This window comes from Scomber scombrus, chromosome 1, assembly GCF_963691925.1.
Source record: "Scomber scombrus chromosome 1, fScoSco1.1, whole genome shotgun sequence".
Classification (NCBI taxonomy): domain Eukaryota; kingdom Metazoa; phylum Chordata; class Actinopteri; order Scombriformes; family Scombridae; genus Scomber; species Scomber scombrus.
This window is the reverse complement of record NC_084970.1, coordinates 10,234,786-10,254,588: the sequence shown is the minus strand read 5'-3', so window position 1 is coordinate 10,254,588 and position 19,803 is coordinate 10,234,786. Positions and strand designations below refer to the sequence as shown.

At 41.1% G+C, this 19,803-nt stretch overlaps 1 protein-coding gene across 1 annotated transcript in view; it reads left to right on the top strand.

Annotated features, from left to right (window-relative positions):
• The window catches only part of tox3 (TOX high mobility group box family member 3), a 38,975-nt gene extending 20,440 nt beyond the window's left edge, over positions 1-18,535 (top strand). Inside the window, exons 2-7 of the mRNA XM_062416942.1 lie at positions 1,689-1,754; positions 10,115-10,366; positions 16,559-16,822; positions 17,017-17,247; positions 17,429-17,509; positions 17,696-18,535. Of these exons, the coding sequence (XP_062272926.1) occupies positions 1,689-1,754; positions 10,115-10,366; positions 16,559-16,822; positions 17,017-17,247; positions 17,429-17,509; positions 17,696-18,535 (1,734 nt within the window). The remainder of the gene's footprint in view (positions 1-1,688; positions 1,755-10,114; positions 10,367-16,558; positions 16,823-17,016; positions 17,248-17,428; positions 17,510-17,695) is intronic.
• The last annotated feature ends 1,268 nt before the right edge of the window (positions 18,536-19,803 follow it).

The following is a 19,803-nucleotide window of genomic DNA, read 5'->3' as shown; positions in this document are numbered from 1 at the left end:
CAATGTTCCTAGTGCTTGAATAGAGAGGGGGATATCTCTGAGACTTCAATTTGTTATCTAAAAGAAGAAGGGGGAAGGAGTAACACTTCCAAGATAAGCCCAGCATAAGGTTAATTACCATCCGAGTGGCTGACGTAACCCAGCCATGTCATGTCTCAAACTTACACACAGCTGGGAAGTGAGGAAGTACTACCTATTGACAGATGTTTCTCACTTGAAGCATGTGGACCTTGGTGTTCACCTTTCTTATAAGCAAACATGTTAACCCGTTGTTTGAGTCAGATATAGTTTAGTGGGGCAGCTCCAGGTAAGATGGCACTGGAGGCCTAGAGAGTGCAAACCACCTGCTTCAGCAACTGCTAGCAGAGCTCCTGGCTCCCTTTCTCATTGGTGCATAACACTGTTAACATTGCTGCTGATTCCCCACTCTCTCTCCAGGGCATAGACTAATTAATGGATACCATTCGCAGTTGATTAGCAGCAGTTCTTTCGGTAATTACATTCGCATACTAACCACTCAGAAGAATAGGAGAGTAGAAAAAAACACAAAAGGCTAGAAAATATATTAATGCACTTCTCAGTTCTCTCTGATCTTAATTTGTTTCCACTATTGTTTGGCTTCTACTAAGATAAGAAGCCATTTCTCTCTCTCTCCCTCTCTCTCTCACTCACACTCTCTCTCTCTCTGTATGTCTATTGGAGTTCGTCGTCACTCATAATGTTTTAAGAGAGTGACTTTGTAATAAACACACAAAAGAGATTACTGCAGAGCTTTGTTGAAAATAGGGAGAGTGTTCTCAGTGGAACCTCATGAAAACGCAACGCGCTGTGCTTCTTTCTCCTCCGAGCCGTGTAGGCTGGGTCTGCACTCCTCACTCACAGTGAGGTGCATTGTGCTCCTGGGCCCAGCTGCTAGCCCATAATTCTTCATTCTATGTCCTATTGTTCCTACCTGTCAGCATGGTTGTGTCTCCGAAGAAAGGAAGTGGCTGCCATTTTGCCAGCAGGCTATGTGTGGGTTGGGAGAGACGGGGGATGTTGTGAAAACATGTTATTTCTTACCAAAGTACATGGTTTTAATAGCTTATCAACTGTCTTAAACACTTAAGTGTCTTCACAGTGTGGCACCACCATCATTACTCTGAGACCAACTCTGATATTAACCAGCAAAGACTATGATTGCAAATGAGATTATTCATAAGCATGGATACATACAAAAAAATATGCTGATGTAATAAATTGTTTAAACCAGCTCCCATTAACCAAAAATGTACTCCTCCCATATTAAAAACACTCTCGACCTCCTTATTTCCCTCAGTATCACCACTCTCCCATAGGTTATTTAAAGTTAATAACCTGCCACCGCATCTTGATACTTGGCTTTGTGATGCAAACATATCCTTAATTGCCATCTCATAAGAGCTGAATAGCCAGACCAGATTCTCATTACCCTGGTTTGAATTGGCCTGGGCCTCTCACATGCCTCTCGTCATGTAACAATAATGGCAAAGTGGCAGAATGCACTTGTGTAAGTAGAGAAAGGGGTTAACCCAGTGTGTAAACATTCACTGCCAAGTGTGACAATCCGTCTGAGTGACAGGTGTCCATTATGAAAGGGAGAGCTCGAGTTACACTGGATGTTATCTTGACACTAGCAAGCTGATAGTGTTTTTTGTCTTCATTCGCAGTTCCAGAACAACAACAACTACATGAACATGGCGGAGGCCAATGGTGCCCTGCTTGCTGCTGGTGATGTGAGTATATCTTTACTTTTTCATATTAAAATCCCCCTTTGAACATGGAAAATTAAAGTAATTAAGATGTACTTTTCAAGACACACACAGCCAAGTACAGTGGGGTAAATGTTTCTTTCCTGGTTTCTTACTTGGTAATACCTAAATATAGTTTTCATTTAGTTAGTCCTGTTCATAGATGTCATAATATAAATAATATTGCTTTATATCGCTTTTTAATATTCCTCTGTGTCTCATGATTCAATATTATAGGAAATATACTAGTATCATAAAGCATAAGCCGCATATTTCATAAAGCCTTCCATAATATCCGCAATGATGAATTCCAGTTTCTCACAGGTAACATTATTTTTATTGCCAGAAATGTTGCCACCTCATTTTTTGTCTTGAGACCCACACAAGAAACTAAGCTTACAGAAAGATGAATTAGGCTTATCCTATATTGTCTTATAGTAACTTCTGAGAGCTAACACTCATCTGATGTGTCTTTACTGCAACCAGTAAGATTAAATGATATCCTAGAAAGGTGAGGATATAAACCCCTAGTTTCTTCCTCTTTTGAAAGACATAATGAAGGAGCCCAAAGAGATTCTGTAGTCCTGTCGCTCTCAGAGCCACTTTATCTGCTGACACTTATAAAAAGTGAAATGTCACCAACAATCTGAGTCTGCCGAACTGCTGGAATAACTCTGTGTACTGTACTGTCACGTTAAAAAGGAAGAGGGGAATAGTTTTTGCTCTGGAGGTATATAACCGCCTCTCTGAGCAATGGTAGTCCTAACAGTGTGCTAAATTTACCCACTTTATTCCCCCTCCACCCACTCTGCTGCCCTGTCATTAGAGAAAAGTGCACCAAAAATACCCGTCATCCTCTGTGGTTCAAACGGTCCAATCTCATCCAGTTTAGCAGGGGAGATTGATCTGGCTCCAAAACCCACAGCAAAGCGTCATTACCCAGCTCCAAAATAGTGAGATACATATCATTGTTAACCTGATTGTTTTCATTCACGTCAGAAGGGCAGTTGGGATGCAACTGTGACATTCAAGCTAGGGCAGCTACACAGAAGTGTTTGGAGCGTGTGGCCTCATGTTCATAGAGTTGCCGCCCCACAAAGGCACAGAGTATTGTGGAAGAAGTTTAATTTTCCCCCACATTTACGCTGAGTGGGCGCATCCTCTGTATCCACGGGCTGCTGAGGCCCACTGCAGCGGGGACCACGCCGACACAAGCTGCTTGGAGAGCGTTCAGCCCCCAGCTGTGAGGGCCCACTGTGGCAGTCAGGGAAGGGGGGGATGGGCTGAGGGGGAATCCTTGATAAAAACAGCCCAGCTCATTTGCATTTTATCAAAAGGAACAACTGTTTCCAGTGTTAGGGCACAGATGGTATTGTGCTTAGAAGGAGGGAGAGAGAGACAAGAAGAAGTCTTATTCATAGTTTTTTCCTTTCAAGCGATGGAGTGTCCAAAGTATTTGTTTTTAGCAACCTGAGCTAAAGTAAGATTAAAGTGACTTCCACTTTGAGTTGTGAGGTTTCACACTATCTCTTCTGTGATGCTATTAATCTACTTTATGTATCTGCCTTGGGCTGAGCGTACAGTGGGAAAGGAAGTCTTCCATATGAGGGCTCCATGATTTTGACAGCTAAGCTAAATTTATGTCACCACAGTTAGCTAGCTATTGTTTTCAGATCAAACCAGAAAGGAACTGTATCGAAAGAGGCACCCTTTATTTAGTTAATGAAGATACACTCCCTGTTTTCTATGGAGCAACGCCTCTTTCTCAAATTAGGTCTGGAAAAAATATCATTAGAGGATGTCAAAAAAATGAATAGTAGGAGACAATGGCATCCTATGACTTGGCTTTGAATAATCAATTGAATTTATACTCATTTTTATTGTATGGTACAAAATTAATCTAGCCTATCTATAATGCTACAACATCCTCTCTTGTACCTCACTCTTTAGCCTTTCTGGACCCTGTTGCTCTACCTGATTTTTCATACACAGCATTAATATACAATAGTTATTTTTGTGCTAAATATCCTGAAGCTAAATATCAAGCTGTTTATATCAGGATATTATTGGTCTGCATAATACACACTGTATAGTTAAAATGTGCATGTTTGTGTGCTTTTGCATCACAACAGCAGATCTGCTTTGCCGTTTAGATGTCCGGTGTATCATTTACCTTATGCACTTAGAGGATGAGATAAGATGACCTTGGTGTGCCTGGCAAAGCATACATCCTAGCAGGGAAAGCTTGACTGCTTCCCTCAGTGAAAAAGATACTGTACACTGAGATTGTGTTCCACTCAGATGTATCATTTTACTCTCTCAATCAAATTAGAGACGTGTAATGAACTATAAATATGTAGAAATGGACTACAAATGATCCAAATTTAAAATAATGTTGATTAGGGGTGCCATGGTTAATGTTGTCATTTGAGTAGCTGCACTCTGCCTGTCTCGATATTTGAAACTGGATCCCCAATTCGGCCCCTATTGATTCCAAGGCCTATTATATGCAGTAATTGCATGCTGCTGCCTTTAACATGTCTTGGTTATTGCATCTGTGAATTGCATTACTACGTTTATTGAAGGACTGGGAATATTGCCTGAAAAGCTTTCTCTTGCTCTTTGTCCTGATATTGAAAGAGCACCATGGCAGCACAGGGATGTAACATCATCGTAAGAGAAAATTCACTGATAAACATCTTCTAGTCATCTCCCTGTGTGTCTATTGTTGTAAACATTGTTGTAGGGTTTCATTTATTATATAGAGTTAAATAATGTGCATACTTTACATAAACCAACAGATATTATTTACCACAGAGATTTGTAAAGACCATACACACTAAAGCTCTTTTGTCCCTTCACTATTTTTCCAATATTTTGTATTTACACTAGTAACAGTACATTTTATTGTGCATTAACTGTAGTTAACTGTACAAAAAACAGTAATTATTAGGTATAATCTGGTAATCCTACAATATGCTTTTGCAGCAAACTAAGCACATTGTAGGGACTCTATGGTCATTAAAGCAATTTTTTTTAAGTGTCATTGACTTTTGCTTCCAACTTATATATATATTTATGTGGAAGTCGATCGTCCCTGCACTTCGATTTTAATTTGATTTCTCAGTTTGCACTACACTATAGTTGATCTAGGTTTACCACCTTCAATCAGCACTGACGACTGCAGATTCCCCACACACCTGCTCAGGATGGTCGTGCTGGTTACATCAGACCTCTCTATAACAAGCCCTGCTCTGCCCTCATACCACTGAACCCAGTGTCTGCCAATGGAAACACACACACACACACACACACACACACACACACACACACACACACACACACACACACACACACACACACACACACACACACACACTACTCTCACTCCCTCTCTGTTGTGTGTTGTGCTCTCCCTTGCCCACCCCTTAACATGTACATGCCTGCACATCCCAAGCCAGCATCTGGCTTGGCACTTGGCTCTGCTGAGCCTTTCAGAACAATTCAAATGGATAATCAGGCTGGTGATGCGAAGAAAGTGGATTGTGCATCTCTTAATCTCCAATCAGAGCCCCCTAAGCTGCTCCTGGTGCAGAATTAGACTGGCTTTATGTGAAATGACACCAGACAGTGTGCAACACTGTAACACTCTGTGGGTTCCAGTAGGATCTGGCACCTCTTCCCTGGGGAAACAGCCTTTCTTCGCGGCCAGCTGACATCTTCCATACCTTCCCGAATGAGACACTAACGCCATGTCTCAATTATCAGCGCCCCTGGTGCAGATGTTAATTTGTATCATCATTAACATGAAGAGGTGATGCACACAAGCCCAGTCTTTGATACTGATCTTGCTCCATCTTCCCTCCCCCACTGTATTTTTTTTCTTTCTCTCTCCTCCACTTCAGTGCTGTTTAGCAGACACTAAACAAACACATTCCTGCTCCCATAGTACATGTCTGTGTTTCACTTAAAGGTCATGGTGAGGCTTGTGCTGCTCTCTTAACAAAAGTGTAGTTCACCTCAGCCAGCGCTTGTTTGACGTTTACCTCCTAAACCATTGGCTATTCTCTGACAATGATCTAGCCTCTGATGGCAACAGCCAGTGTTTCAGGGTTAGGCTAAACTGGATAGGATCTGGACGAAAGGTCCTTCTCTGTGCGCCGATCATACAATCTGCTTACAATCTGATTAACAATTTGAGATGCGAAAATGGAATTGGAGATGATAGACTCTTGATTATTTCACAAGTAGCTAATTTATACTCAGTTAACAGTTTAAAACCAAAACAACAGCTTTGTTTAAGGTATTGGCTTGACAAATGCTAGCTCATGTTTATTGTTGGCTTGCTTGCCAACAGGGCACAAGTTTGATATACCAGACATGGTCAATGCCATGGTCACTGCTAGCCAAACAAAAAAAACCCAAACAATGGACAATGGATGCCATCATCCTGGTGATCTGGTGATCCTTGATACTTGCTGCATATTTTTCAAAACCAAAATACAGATGAAGACATTGCCAAGAGACTCATGTCCATCATTTTTAGTTCCCCTGAAACATTTGGCAGAGAATGCGGTCCATACTGTCGTTCAGTGGTAAGTCTCATTGTCATTGTTCTGTTGTGTCTATTTAGCCTCCTTCAAAGAGACCCAGTAAGCAATAGCCATGATTTCAACAGCCAGGCTAGATACAGACCTGATTTAGTCCACTTCTAGCCACAATTCTCATAAATTGGTACAATGTAGTTTTTTTTTTTTTTAGGATGTCTGTTTTGACTGTAATGTATAGTGATCCTAGTTTGATCATTGATTGACTGTAAACACTTTTTTAAATCTTCACCAATAAAAATCAGTCTATGGAAAACTGAATGTTTACTGCACGTCAACTGAAAATAGGGACATCACAACAGAAATAATCCCAGAAATGACAGGAGCAAATCACATTCTATTCACAGTGGAGGATATTTTCTGTAATGTTCATGCAGGGAGTGAAGAAGCACATTATTTTTGATGTTTTATCTGAGGTGTTTCAGAGCAGTGAATCTGACTGGGAGGAGGATGATGATGCATTTTTCTAACCCAAGGCATTTGGAGACATTTCCCTCTGACTCAGCAGACAAACAAACACTACAATGTTCAATGTAAAGAGACAAGTGGAATGACATCATTTTTCTGAACCAGTGCAGTATCACTCAATTGACCACAGAGATGAGATTTTTAGGAAGATTGGCACTTTAATTGTTTGCTTTTTAACACATATAATACACACTGAAGGGCAAAACAAATCTACATAAACTACAGTAGTGCAATTTCTGTTTTATAGATAGTGTTTAGCATGTTTTTGCCCAAAGAATATACCTTTGTGAACAGAGCACAAAATCAAAAACAATTGCTATAATTTAGGATTAGTGCAGTATGTATGAGGCGAGGTAGCTTTGTTTCAGTGTGCAATATATGACAGAGTACATGTTTAGTAGTGCAAGTCATTTACATTGAATGAAGCCTTATTTAGGCTTTTTCTTAATTCAAACATTTTAAAAGTAGCTGCTTCAGTAATAATGTGCAATGTATGTCTGAACTGCAAACTTTTTTTTGTTAATTTTGAATGTAAAAATTTACTTTACAATAAATTACACCTTTGTTGTAAATCAGATGGTACTTCCTCTTATGTTAGTTAATTCAGTTCACAAGATCATCTGATTTGATCCCGTGCAGGGGGTTAGCCTGTTGTTTTATGAGATGTGTTTAGAATCTACCTTCCCTGTGAGCAAACACATGTTGCTTATGTAGAACCCAAACCATTGTTGTAATGTCATTCTGCTGATTCACAGCTGCGTGTCTCTGTGATGCACTAACACCAACAGATCTACTATAAGATCTGTCCTGATTTACACTTTTATAAAGTTACACCACAGGAAACCTACTTACCGGTACCTCCACAAATAGCATCCATAGAACAAGAGCAAAAATATTGTATGTAATGTTTTTGTCCTTAAAAGCATCACTCCAAGGGCTTATGTGGATAAATGTGGCAAACATATCCCAGATTGTACTGTGCATTTGACTGTACTTGACAAGGCTGAGACTTTACTGTCAAAGAAATTATAATAGCATGCCCATGTTTACAGATTGCTGGATCATATGAGATACAGATGAGACTGGGACCACAAGGTTTAGGTCTCAAGGCTGGTGTGTAGATTGACCCTGCGCCACTGGGGAGTTGAAAAAAGATGAATGAAGATCGTGATGATGGAGGACCTGTGATCCCATCTTTGTGCTACTAGAACTTTTTGTCCATGACTCATGACAGTTTTGTTTTATTAACTTTCTAAACACGTTGTGTTTTGATTCACATGCTGCTGAACAGGCATTATTGTGAACTAAGTTCCAGAGGTTTTTGAGTGGACTGAAGCATAATATGACAGCAGAGGACTCATAGTAAATGGTTCCTACTGAAGGTGCTCATGATTTATTTTGCACTCTGTGAGCCAGGGGCCAGGGCTGTGATGAATATGACCTTAGATCCTTCTGAAAGGAGAACTGATTCTCTAGCTGTGAAACAAGCATTGGAAAGTGAAACAGTGGTTGGTAGCAGGAAGAGAGAAAGAAAGGCGGGAATGAAAACTCTATTAGCTGTCTCTGCCAGTGGAATTCATCAGTGCTTGTCAAGACAGCTGCCCTGAGTAGGCAATGAATTAGTTTCAAGTGTCTGTGTGCTAAAGCAAGCAAGGGGAACATTAATACTCCCTAATCAAGGGCTATGTTGGCATATTTCCTCCATTGTCTCCCTTCTGTTATTCCATCTCCTACTGGAGACAGAGAGACAGAGCCGAGAGAAGATGGGGGAAAACAAGCTTGGTTAGCGCTGTTGTTGTTGTTGTTGTTGTCGTAGTTAGTTTTGCTGTAAGGTCATGCAACTCTTGATATCAGGTTTGATGTTAGTACAACGTCACCTCTGTTAGGCTTAGGAGTTCTGTTCCTATTGGACACGTCATGCTGAAAATGCATGGTATCGTATGATGTTTTACATGTGACTTAATGCTGTACTGTTGTCACATTTGGTAAGAATGAGCGAGCAACGATTTTGAGAGAAACCGGCTCCCCTTTCAACAAAGCTGGATTTATCTCAAAAAGTGATGCAGGATCAACTCCAGGACTCACAATCCGTCTGAAAATGAAATGCAGGTGTGTGAAAAGGTGAATCGACATGCGGGAGAGTCATCAGTGTCTTGCTTGAATTGGTCTAAATGCCTATTTACCCTCTTTTTGGCCTCCAAGCCAATTATTTTCATGCCAGGATTGCCTGAGAAATTTCAAGTAGTAGAGGCACCTCTTAAACAGTGCTGTAAAAGTGACCCATGGCGAAGACAGAAGTGTTTGAGATCAACCTGAAGCACTTTGTGTTTTCCAGTAACCTGTCCATGCAGAGTCAGCTTCATTTTAATCTTGATTTCCAATAGAAAGACATGCTGCTCATCATTTATAATAGTGCTCACTCTCTGAGTTAAACAAGATTTTGCACTATGCCACTATGACTTCAGCAAGAAAGCCAAGTGCTAGAAGTTAAAATCATTTAATTTTTAGTAAGAGACCCATGCTTTGAAGAGGTTGTCAGTAATTTAACAGCAGCAAGCAAAGCCTAGCACCTTTTAGATACCGTGCTGTTTGGCCCTGTGTTCAGCCGCATTTATGTGGACCTGCAGTGTGGTCATTGTGAGGATATGAATATATTGGGTTTCCAGAGAGTTGCTTAATGCAATATGTGGATGAAAACAAGACCCAAGTAGGTGAACAGTCCCATCTCCAAGAAGGCACATAAGCAAATTAAGTGTGACCAAAAGCTTTAATTCGGAAGGCAGAAGGATTAGGCTGTTTGATGAGCAGATTTAAGGGTGCAGGCAAGGGGAACAAAAAGAAACACTTCTGGCCAAGCGTAATAATCTTTGAAAATGTTCTTTAAACCAATCTCCCTGTGACGTGTATTTTCACTGCACTTCAACCCAACATCTTCCATCCCTTAGATTAAGGGCTTTTATCATGTATCCTCTCTCTCTCATGATTGCTGCTTGATATTTTTGCTTTTGACGTCTTCTTCTGCACTTGCCTTTTTTCCTTCTTTTCCTCAAAGTGGACTTTAATAGGTTTAGGAAATGTTACATCTCAGTGCACTTACAGACAAGTGTTTTACCACTCTACTAAAACACTCCCTCTCTTAAACAAAGTTGTCTAATTTAATCCCTGAAGGTTTCCTTCCAGCATGTAAGATAAAACACTGTGAATGCTTCCTGGTTGTTTTGTGATGCTGGATTTGATTGGACTTTCCTCTTCCTTCCCTTTCTTTTAAAGACATTTCATACGCCCAGTTTGGGAGATGAGGAATTTGAGATTCCTCCCATCACACCTCCACCTGAGACGGAATCTGGCCTGGGCCTATCGGAAGTGGATTCCCCTTACCTACCAATGCCAGAGCCTCAAGCCCAGCACAGGGGTCACTTAATCCCTCAGTTCCCCCCGCAGAGCCTGGATCTGCCATCTATTACCATCTCACGCAACATGATGGACCAGGAAGGGATGTCTGTCAACAATAGCCAACCTGTGGTGAGCACTGCTATGCATACACACCTCTAGTAAATCCAAGTCTATTTATTTGCTGCCATGTGAACTGATCATGGTCGCCTCATTTGTCAACACAAAGAAATCCTGCACTAGCGCTGCAACAGTGTGTTTCCTACTTGTAGTGGTAATTCCAGATGTGGTTTTCTGAAGGTGTATCCAGTGTTAGAGATATGATTTAGAAGTATATACTACTAGATACACCTGATATCAGAAGCATACCATTCTTAAATGAACCCTCTTACTGAACCATAATGTCACCTTCAGTTTTTGTAAGCCTCCTGTTGTCAGTGCATCTGGCACAGCATCTGGCCTTGCTTACCACACAGGAGGTATATGATCACATTGAGTAAATGTCATGATATTATGTTACTTACTGTGAGGATTTTTTTTAAATCACACCGACTGTGGATGATCCCCTCTGTAAGGTGGTCAGATGTGTACCTTTGTTTCTACTGTAAATGCTGATGCATACTTCTGTCCAGTGTCACATAGGGTCTTGGAGGGGAAAAAAAGACACACTGCTTTGTTTGGAGTTGAAGTTCAGCTCTGTGTGTGCAGAAAGAATTATAGTGAGAACATGATGAACATAGTTTTAGCTTAATCCTGCTTTCCTCTGATACGGATGGTCAAACATCCAACAGTAGACTGAGTAATCACTCTCTTTATGTTGATACTGTTATGTGCTATAGATTGTGAGATTGTTGTCTCGGGGTGGAAAGGCGTTTTCAAATGCCACAATCATAGAAGCATTGAGGAGGAAAAATGGAAATGTCACTGGCTGACTAGTTGTCTTACAGACCTATTACAAAAAGGGAAGATTCATTTAGGAGAAAAGAAATGAAAGGACAAAGGCATGAGCGGAGAGATGATGATATTGATGCTGAATTTGCTTCGTGAACCACAAAAAGCATTGCGCTGAGAAGTGGTGCCATGACCATTTTAACTGTGAATAAATGAAATGTGTTCTAGCCCCCCCCCCCCCCCCCCCCCCCCACACACCCTTTCTCTCCAACATATTTGTTGAATCATACTGATATTACAGATATTTATTTACATTCCATATGAGAAGGGGCTATACAATTTTACAGCTCTCTTTCCTGCTTCCATGCTTCTGGCATGTAAAATAATTGCAGCTTTTAAAATATCTCTGCTGCATACAGTAAGTGAGCCCCAGAAGGCTTTTGCCTAAAGAATTTTCATTTCATGGTCAGTTAAGCTTTCTACATCTGGAAGAAACGGAACCTTGACACAATTACATTCCTGACTGTTCTCACGACTTGCTGGAGGATTAGATTTGATTCTCAAACATTATTCCTCTTTAACACCATTTGCATGGCTCATGTCTCTGATTGTGTGGAGACTCTATTAAAAACTGAGGGGAGAATGTGGGTTTCTGCTCCTTGCCTCGTGGCATTGTCGTCAGCACACTACTCACTCGTTATCAGTCATCGCACATTGTACAGCAGGACAGCTTGTGGTGGCCCTTCATTTTTCCTGTAAATGGGATTGATCCCCAAAAGTCTGGTGACAATGCCTATAGGAATTCTATTCATCTACGGTTTTATCTCCGCCTTGAAAAGAGAACGCAACTTTAAATGAGATAAGTAACAGTGCCGTTTTCAGTGCATTCTATATACAGAGACAATGATTTACGAAGGCCCTAAGAGGGGTGTTTTGTCATTTTTGTCAGCACACTGATAAAGGAATGACAACCTTATATACATGATTACATTCTGTGTTATTTGTTATGGCTGCAGGGGCAAACAAATAAACCGTGCACTATTGCAATTACATTTTTCATCAAGCCACTATGCTCATATTTCCCAAACACTTGTCTTGGTTTTCTTCCTCCATACTAGCTTACTGGTAGAGAATATTTATTGTGTCCAATGCCTGTTTCTTATCAGAACTTAATGAGAAACCCAACCAGTGAATATACCTGGGCTATTTTCAAAAGCTTCTTCCATGTCATTGCATTGCCAAGTGTTCTGCTAATTCCTCTCCCATAATGTTCAGCGTATGTCTTGCAAATTGGCCACAGATGCCGGGCTTCTACAAAGAGAAATACATTTTCTCAGCTGCAATGTGCCTGGCAAGCTCTGAATCTGAAGTCATTATTTATTTAATCTGCTCTCCTAACAAGCTTCTGACTCTCATTTTTGTCTCCCAGCATGTGTCCTCCTGATTTGTGATTGAGTCTCAATAGTGCCAAATAGTACTGGAGTTAGAGCTGCCAGTATTGCTTTATTCACAATTTCTTCTCGATTTTCTCCCTGCTGCACAGCAAGGGTCTTTGGGTTCCGTTTCAAAAAACACCTGGTGCCTTCACCACGTTTTAGGTTTTTCTTGACACATGCAAGCTTGTACTGAAATGGGCTCTGTGTCCTCCGTGATTGAATTCGAAACCGACAGTAGTAAACTTGTTGTATTAGATGTTAGAATCAATATTTAGGAGATATGAGCCCTGCCGTCTTATTACATTTACCACTGTGTGGTGATGTGTTTTAAATTTTTCATTACCAGCTAGCTGTTTCACATGTCATTAGCTTTACAACAGCAAAGATATGCTAATATCCAATATAAAATTGTGTGTTTGGATCACGCAAGATGAAACTGAGGCTGAAAAAGCCATTTGCAGTTTGTTGTTCACATGATTTGATATGCCTTGATATTGTGTAGATTGCCAGTGAATATAATACCTTCAGTTTTGACTGGTCAAAAACCACTATATCCTGAATCAAATGGAAAATGTGAGCACTGTTGCAGAAAGCATGTTTTTCTACACTTCCCTCTTATCTCCCTTCCAAGCCAAGAAGCAGTGACATGAGTTGTACATCAATTTAAGAGAGTGGATTTTTTTTCCGCTCCGTTTCTTTTTTCTTCTCTCCCTAGACAGACAGCTATTGTGACATATTGGGTCAGTCAGAAATGAAAGATATTCATGCAGGCATGCAATACTTGTAATGAAGTCTCAGCTTGACCTTCTGCATGATTGATTCTGTAATTTACTTTTCTCAGGCAGCTCTCAAAATGAAGTGATGTCATGTTGGACAAGTTTTAAATACCCACAATGCATCAGGAGAAATAGGGGAGAGGGGTTTGGGTCATTGGCTGTACCGGACCAAGGGGAGGGAACCTACTGGCCCCTCAGTCTGAGGGGTGGAGGAGAGAGCGAGAGATTTGTTTTTAAGTGAGGGTTAGAGGTTGGGAAGATAGATAGACTGAGTTTGCACACCACAGAGAGAGAAAGAGAGAGAAGTGTGTTTGACTGAGACAGGGCAGGGAAAAGAAAAACAATTTATCTTCATGCTATTATAGCCTTTACCGGCATTCAAAATTCCATTTTTCTCATTTGGCTTAAGCACAGACTTCAGCAGCTTGCTGAAAATGGAGGAAAAAAAATAAAACGATGTACCCGTTTAGAAGCCGAGTAAAGGAATATGTGCAGAGCACTGATAAACTATCTTTAATAGGACTGACCTTTCATGCTGGCGAAAGTTACTGGGGGATTCATCCTTATAATTACCATATAGATGATTTTACCCCTCTCCTGCCATGGAACATTTCCAAGAGCTCTGGCATTGATTGAATGGAAATTGAACTTGTTAACATTCTTTTCAGCCTGTTACAGCTTAGTACATGGTGCCACTGTTCATAAATTCTCCCCAAATTCTGATTTCCAATATCTTAAAGAACAGACTCAAGCTTGCTTTCATTGACATCAGTGTTGAGATTTTTATCACCACACTTGGTGAATGCATAATGTTGCATTTTCGAGTCCAGCTGCTGTGTTTATTGGCCAGTGTTTATTGCGGAAAAGGTTTCACACATTGTCAATCGCATTTTTTTTTTTCATCTGCTAGTTTTTAGGCTGCTTTATGTGGCTCTGTGTTGTGTGTTTGCTGTGTTAAGAGCATATGAGGCCAACAACAAATGTACAAAACAAGTTATTTTTTTCTTTTCACAGCATATTGTTGACAGCATTATGTTGTGGCCAGCTATTTCAGCTTTCACATTAAAAGCAATACAATGGGGAATACTACAGAATTAATTTACATTAAAAAACAACCTTTATTGATTATGGAGTAGATTCCAGCTTGTTAATGTTTGATGTGCAAACACATACACAGACAGACAACGCACCTAGGCACATACACACCGAAACCTGACTAAGGAGGGCACATCTGGCCACTGTGTACTCAAGATAAGGACTTATTTGCAGATTTACGATGACTATCAAAATATCTAGTTAGATGTCTGCTGTGACTGCTGACAATACTGCAATCAAAATGCAAATGAGAAGGCAGAGGGAATAAATAAACATCCCAGTAACAGATTTATATTCACAATCAAGGCAACTGTTACTTAAGATGATTTCTTTTGCTAGTGTGTTATTAGCTGTTATCTTTCAAATTAGACATGTGGTAATGCTGGTGTTTGTCTGACGTAAAGAGAAAATTACTCCAGTTATTGCTAAAATATGTGGTAAAATTAGACATTTAGCAGGCTGTTGGGTGTGATATGATTAAGTGTTGGATATTTAACTGTGGTCATCAGTGCCTTTTTTTAATGCACAACATCCAAAGGCCATTTTAAAGAAATCACCATATTCCAAACAAATGGCAGAACGGGCCATTGCTCTAAGTCAAAACTGCATCATTGGGATTGGGCAAAAGTGTTATTTTACAGATGGCCACGACTAATGAGCTCAGTGTGTGCGTCTTTGATGTTCGCAGCGAGCAGAGAGCAAACTGCGAGCCATCGTGTTCTCGGTAATGAAGATGACAATAGCACTTGGAACATGGTGGGTTGCAGATATGTAAATCACAGTCATTTGGTCACAGGCTTGTTTATTTCAGCTTTTATTTCAGAGAAAACTGAGAGCTTCCATATTTGAGGAATCGTAACAATATGTCTTCAATTTCTTTCCTACCTTTACCTCACCTTTGCAGAATCTTCCTCGCACATGTAAATATAAAATCCGCTTTGCACTTCATAGATTGTATTTATGATAAGCAGTAGACATGGCATATGAGAAAGAAATGGATTGTAGATCCAATATGTTTCTGTCTGAAATGGTGTTATATTATTGTTTTTGAAGACAGGCATTCATAAGGTTATTTCAATAAAGCCAGGTGCGTGGGTTTATGATGTGTTGATGTTGGGAGAGATTGAGTTTGTGCTGCTGAATACCAGATGGATGTACCGAGGGAGAACAAATCACCTTTTCTGTTGTGTTCACGTCCCCTTCTCTGTTCCATGTCAGCTCTGCTGGCTCTCTGATCAGTCTTCCCTCTTGGGAGCTGGCAGGCCTTGTAATTTCATCCTCGCCACAATCAATGCAAACATGTTGCCTGCACCTCTCTAAGACTGTTTAAAGAACCAAATGTTTTGCCAGGAAAAAAGTAAAAGTGAATGAAAATGTTATTACATTATACTCTTGATGGTAGAGGGAAGGGGACCTGTCTAAACCTCTTAAGCTTCATACCTTCAGCCAGTTGATTTATGGAGTTGATTATAGAGAAATATTTTTTCCACTCTTTGGCAGTCAAACATGATCTATGAAAGGTGCCTCTTTCACAGAGTTATAACCTTAAAGTTACATTACATCAAAATGTATAGAGCTCCTTAGGCTGCTGGGCCCCTCAAACTAAACTGACATGTAGGTGCATGCATACAAACTGCAGCTCGAACAGTCTTTTTATTGTGGCATTTGAAGTTATGTACCACAGTGCAGGGAACTGAGTCCACCGTTACCCTCCAGGGATTGGGCAGTCAAAAGCTGTGTCACAGATTTCCATACAATAGAGTTTTGAAATGAATCAAGTGAGCTGTGTAGTCATCTATTACTGGCTTATAAAGTTGGCTCCTTGGGTGTCAAGATAATTTATCATGGCCTGTACCGAGACATTTAAGACCCAGGACATTCTGACATGTGATCTGCCACATAACAATCCACAGAATCCAATGACCCGATTTTCTCTCTGATAAAAGGATACAACTTCATAAGCTTCATACTCTGGATAGTAGGGTGTCATAGTGAGCGCAAATACAGATCTTTCACCTGGAGAAATGAGATGCAAGTCTGTACAGCTAGCCCTACTGAAGTTATTTTATTATTGTTTTTTTACAATCTTAACAATCCCCCACTTTTCTTATGTATCGTTTTTGCAGAATGTTGGACCGGGCCATCTTCGCCAGTACCCACCCAACCCAGCCATGGTGATGAAGTCCATCATCAGCATGAACAGCCCCAATGGGATGCTATCACGGAATCAGTTGACCACCATCAACCAATCCCAACTCAATGCACAGTTGAGCCTGAATATGGCAGGACCCAACATCACCCACACTTCCCCATCACCACCTGCTAGCAAGTCAGCCACTCCGTCTCCCTCCAGCTCCATCAATGAAGACGACCAGGATGATGGCAACAGGGTAAGCAAAGAGTTAGAAATTTGGATGCAGTACAAGCCATATGGTGGACATATTTATTAGAAGTACCTCGCTTTACAGTGAACAGCTGTGCCTACTTTTACAACAAATGTATTCACTGAAGGGGATTAACTGCTCATGTGAGGGACATTTATGTAAATGTCTTTATCTCATTGAGATCATTGCAATCATTGCAGGTCATTGGAGAGAAGCGACCAGCCCCCATCGATGCCACAAAGAAGCCCAAGACTCCTAAAAAGAAGAAGAAGAAGGATCCCAATGAGCCTCAGAAGCCGGTATCGGCTTATGCGCTATTCTTCAGAGACACACAGGCTGCTATCAAGGGTCAGAACCCCAACGCTACCTTTGGAGAAGTCTCCAAGATTGTGGCATCCATGTGGGACGGTCTGGGAGAGGAGCAAAAGCAGGTACAGCAAAGTTTGATTATTTAAACTGTAGCTTAATTCAGCTTTAGCTATATTCTGGCAAGAAAATAACACATACAACATTGGTGTATATAATGTATCCTGCCTTAGGTGATAAAAAAATGTTGCTATTTAAAAAATAAGCTTTATTTGTACATTCACATGTATCTTTGTGTCATCACAGGTTTACAAAAGCAAAACAGAAGCTGCAAAGAAAGAATATTTAAAGGCCCTTGCTGCATACCGTGCTAGCCTGGTTTCCAAGGTGAGAAACAGTTTCTTCTATGCACCTGAAAAATGTGTGAATTTGACTGTAACATGAATTAAATTTCTAAGAATTCATTGTATCATATGATATGTTGGTGTTGTTATAGAGAGGTCTTTTGTAAAGATAAAAACAACCAAAGCAATTTGAGGTCTCACCTTTTTGAAATACATTTTCTCCATCCAGGCTGCAGCAGAATCAGCTGAGGCCCAGACTATCCGCTCAGTACAGCAGACCCTGGCCTCCACCAGCCTGTCCCCAGGCCTGGTTCTGCCTTCACCCCTCAACCAACACCCTTCCATGCCATCAGCTGCCCAGGCTCTTCAACAAGCCATACCACGGGCCATTGCCCCAAAACCCCTGCAGATGAGACTAGGAGGCAGTCAGATTGTGACCTCGGTCACAGTTTCTCACCCAAACATGTCCTCCGGGATGCCTCCGCAGCTGCTTGGCCAGATGGGTGCTGGAGGGGCCATGGTCGCAGGTGCCCAGTCCACAGCTGTGTCTCAGATGAGCCCACCCATGCAGCCAGTGCAGCAGCATGCGATGCAGCACCTCCAGCAGCAGCAGCAACAGCAGCAACAAATGCAACAGCACCTCCAGCACCATCAGATGCAGCAGCAGCAGATGCATCACCAGCAGATCCAGCAGCAGATGCAGCATCAGCATTTCCAACACCATCTCCAGCAACAGCTGCAGCAGCACCACATGCAGCAGCAGCAGCAACAGCAGCAGCAGCAGCAGCAGCATCAGCAACAACAGCAGCAGCAGCAGATGCAGATGCAGCATATGCAGTTGCAGCATCAGCTGCATCAGCAGCAAATCCAACATCTCCAGCAGCAACAGCAACAGCAGCAGCAGCAGCACCAATCCCAGTGTTCCCCACCCCAGCATTCTCCTGGTACACCCCATTCAGTGGGAGGCTCTGCATCGCTCGGCAGCCCCCAACCGGCTCCACAGCAGCAACCACACCCCTCCCAAATCCAGGCCCATGCCCAGGTCCTGTCCCAGGTCAGCATTTACTGAGCCAAATGGAAATCCTATCTCAAAGAACAGGAATAGAATAAAAGCATCATTCCACGTTGCTTTTCTACGTTGCACTTAAGAAGTGTGTAAGATTTAGAATGTTATACAAAGAACTTGTCCATTGTTATAGACGGATATGCACTCGTGTGTACAGGGGGTATAAACATGTTTGCTGGGTTTTTGTCTATAAAATAGGCTGAGCTATGACAGAAGCCTGTGAGCGGGAGCACCCAGTGATTGTTTATTTGTTTGTTTGTGAGGTCTTTCAATTGTCAATTTAAACTGACTGGGTGCACAATATGTTGAAAGACGTGTGTCTTTCACTGTTTTATTTAACAATAAAGCTTTATTTATGAGGCCAGAGTTGTCAGTTCAGTGCAGCGAAAGGACATTTTGAATGCATCTCAACAAAAGGATTTTTATCAGCTTTCGCCTGGACTGAATGACTCACAGGATCCTTGCTGGAAACCAGTAACCCACACGTCAGTCTTTGTTCCCACACTGGCCAGTATATAGCAAGACTTTCTTCCCTCCAACCTTTCTCTTTCACCCATCATTCTCTCAGATTTAACTGTTCAACAATGCCGCGGGGGAAATCGTTGATCAAATCATCACACGTTGGTAGCCGAGTGATATTTGAACACATTTAAACCATGTCACAAATGCAGACAATGTCTTGAAGAGTAAAGGGAACTGAAAGTAAAAGGTCTTGGGATGCAGTTCTCTGGATGAATGACTGAACAGACTGAGACAGAAACTCCCATAAATCATTTATGTCTTCACATCATCAAACTGTAGCTGTAATCTGCTGTACATGATTTGTAGAGTGGGGAGAGATGAGACCTCCTTTATCCAGTAATCTACCCTCCAGATGATTTGCCCAAAAGTGTGTAACTGGCACCCCCAAAAATGATTCTTTAATCTATTTGTTTTTACTTCAGATGTTTAACAATTAAATTATGTTTTTATTTTGTGTAACAAAGGGGATATTTTATGGTAAATACAAATTTCAGGATCAAGGCAGATGGTTTGGGGATTGATGTATTTTTACTCTGCTCCTTGATACCGTCATTGTTTTAAAAAGGAAAAAGAAAAACTAGCAGAGCCAGTTTGTTGCACTGCCAAAGCCGACAGAAAAGGCATCGGAGGTATTTTTGCCAGCTGTACAGAAGTCCCTGGGGGAAAAAAAAGAAAATGTTGTACATTTTTCATATCACCTGTTGTAAAGTTTTAATATGTGAGGCTTTAATTAAAACATTGTTAAACGA